The 2500-nt window shown below is 45.3% G+C and overlaps 1 protein-coding gene across 1 annotated transcript in view; it reads right to left on the bottom strand.

The window, feature by feature from the left end:
- Positions 1 to 2500, bottom strand: part of mbtps2 (membrane-bound transcription factor peptidase, site 2) — a 26814-nt gene that overhangs the window by 2417 nt on the left and 21897 nt on the right. The window contains exon 11 of the mRNA XM_080794340.1: positions 1 to 732. This exon is cut by the window's left edge and continues 2417 nt beyond it. Coding sequence (XP_080650466.1) covers positions 510 to 732 — 223 coding nt within the window. The 3' untranslated portion in view covers positions 1 to 509. The remainder of the gene's footprint in view (positions 733 to 2500) is intronic.

Raw genomic sequence — 2500 nt, forward strand, 5'->3', positions numbered from 1 at the left:
AAAAAAAGAAAAAAAAAAAACCTGATCGCAATGACTAACCAATCAGGAAGCAGACAGGCAACGAAATCGACCAATGACAAAGCTTCTAGGAAAATCCCCCTAGATGTGTTAACCCATTCTGGGCGGGAACCCCTTTTGGCGTTAGCATTATGCTATGCTTTAGCTATTGAAAAATAGCAGACCTACAAGCCTACGAGCTCGTAGGTCTGCTATTTTTTTAAACTGTCAGGATTTAACTTTTTTTTTTTTTTAATCTGATCTCAGGTCAAAATGCGTTAAAGAACCACCATTCTTCTGTGCGTTAGAATCTGATCTCAGGTCAGAATGGGTTAAAAAAAAAGGTCATTAAAATGTTGACATAATTATAATTATTATTATTGCGTATTAGCAGCTTCAACATAATAATAATATGTCTGTGCAAAAAGGGTGAAGTGTCCAGTTTTAGTAAATATCAAAAAAAAAAAGAAGATAGTCCACAGCCCTGTTTTTACCCCACGAAGGGGGCGGTCCTACCGCGCCGTCACCATCCACAGGCCCAGCGCCACATTGGCCGCCAGCAGGCCACTCCCCCCCAGCAGCAGGAAGAAGCCAATGAGCTCGCGGCGCTGGCGGTCCGTCACCACGGTGACCAGCGTGGCCTCCAATAGGGCGGACAGCATCCACTGGCCGTCCAGCGCGAAGCACGGCACGGAGTTCACCACGGCCAGCGCCCCCGAGAGAGACACCACGTATCTGTAGGGTCAGAGGTCAAGGAGACAGGGGAACTCTATGGAGACACAGGGGAACTCTATGGAGACACAGTGTAACTCTGTGGAGACGCAGTGTAACTCTATGGAGACACAGTGGAACTCTGTGGAGACACAGTGTAACTCTATGGATACACAGTGTAACTCTGTGGAGACACAGTGGAACTCTATGGAGACACAGTGTAACTCTGTGGAGACACAGTGGAACTCTATGGAGACACAGTGTAACTCTGTGGAGACACAGTGGAACTCTATGGAGACACAGTGTAACTCTGTGGAGACACAGTGGAACTCTATGGAGACACAGTGTAACTCTGTGGAGACGCAGTGTAACTCTATGGAGACACAGTGGAACTCTATGGAGACACAGTGTAACTCTGTGGAGACGCAGTGGAACTCTATGGAGACACAGTGTAACTCTGTGGAGACGCAGTGGAACTCTATGGAGACACAGTGTAACTCTGTGGAGACACAGTGTAACTCTGTGGAGACACAGTGTAACTCTGTGGACACACAGTGTAACTCTATGGAGACACAGTGTAACTCTATGGAGACACACAGTGTAACTCTGTGGAGACACACAGTGTAACTCTGTGGAGACACAGTGTAACTCTATGGAGACACAGTGTAACTCTGTGGAGACACAGTGTAACTCTATGGAGACACAGTGTAACTCTATGGAGACACACAGTATAACTTTATGGAGACACAGTGTAACTCTGTGGAGACGCAGTGTAACTCTATGGAGACACAGTGTAACTCTATGGAGACACACAGTATAACTTTATGGAGACACAGTGCAACTCTGTGGAGACACAGTGTAACTCTATGGAGACACAGTGTAACTCTATGGAGACACACAGTATAACTTTATGGAGACACAGTGCAACTCTGTGGAGATCAGCCCCCTCAAGGAACCATGAGGGTCCCTGGATCACACCTTTGAGAGCCACTGCTTTAAATAAATGCATAACTAATATAGAGCATATTTGATCACATTTAGGAGCCAAACTCTTTTGACAAATTAATTTAATTCAAACAGAACCGCGCACGCACGACACATGCACATCCACGACATGCAGGCGCACGTGCACATGCATGCGCACATGCACGCACGCATGTGTCCTCTTTTTGGTAATTCAGAATATGGTATGCCTACCCGGAAGTATCTCTGGACTTGGCAACCTGACTGTAGAAAGTAACAGTACAGTAAAGAACCTGGGGGTCATTATTGGTTCTGAAATGAATTTTAATTCACACATTAATCATGTCACCAAGATTTGCCTTTTTTCACCTTAGAAATATTGCACGAATCAGAGCCAATTTGTCTTTGGACGATGCAAAAACGCTAATCCACGCCTTTGTTTTTTCTCGGCTTGATTTAGCAGCCAGAGTTTTAACTAGAACTAAGATGAGATAACATATTACTCCAGTTTTGGCTTCACTGCACTGGCTTCCGGTTGTTTTTAGGATTGATTTAAAAATTATTTTACTTGTGAATAAAGCTCTCAATGGTCTCGCACCTTCCTACCTACATGACTGCCTGCCTAAATATGTCCCAAACCGCCCCCTAAGGTCTTCCACTGCTGGCCTGCTCGCTTTGCCTAAAGAAATGGAAACTAAAAAATACGGGGAAGCAGCTTTTTGCTTCTAGGGGCCGTCGGCATGGAACAAACTCCCACTGTACCTTCGTCAGGCAGCCTCTGTAGACATTTTTAAAGCTCAGCTCAAGACCCACTTCTACAACATTGCTT

The sequence above is a fragment of the Protomyctophum bolini genome (assembly GCF_963924005.1).
Source record: "Protomyctophum bolini genome assembly, chromosome: 21".
Classification (NCBI taxonomy): Eukaryota; Metazoa; Chordata; class Actinopteri; order Myctophiformes; family Myctophidae; genus Protomyctophum; species Protomyctophum bolini.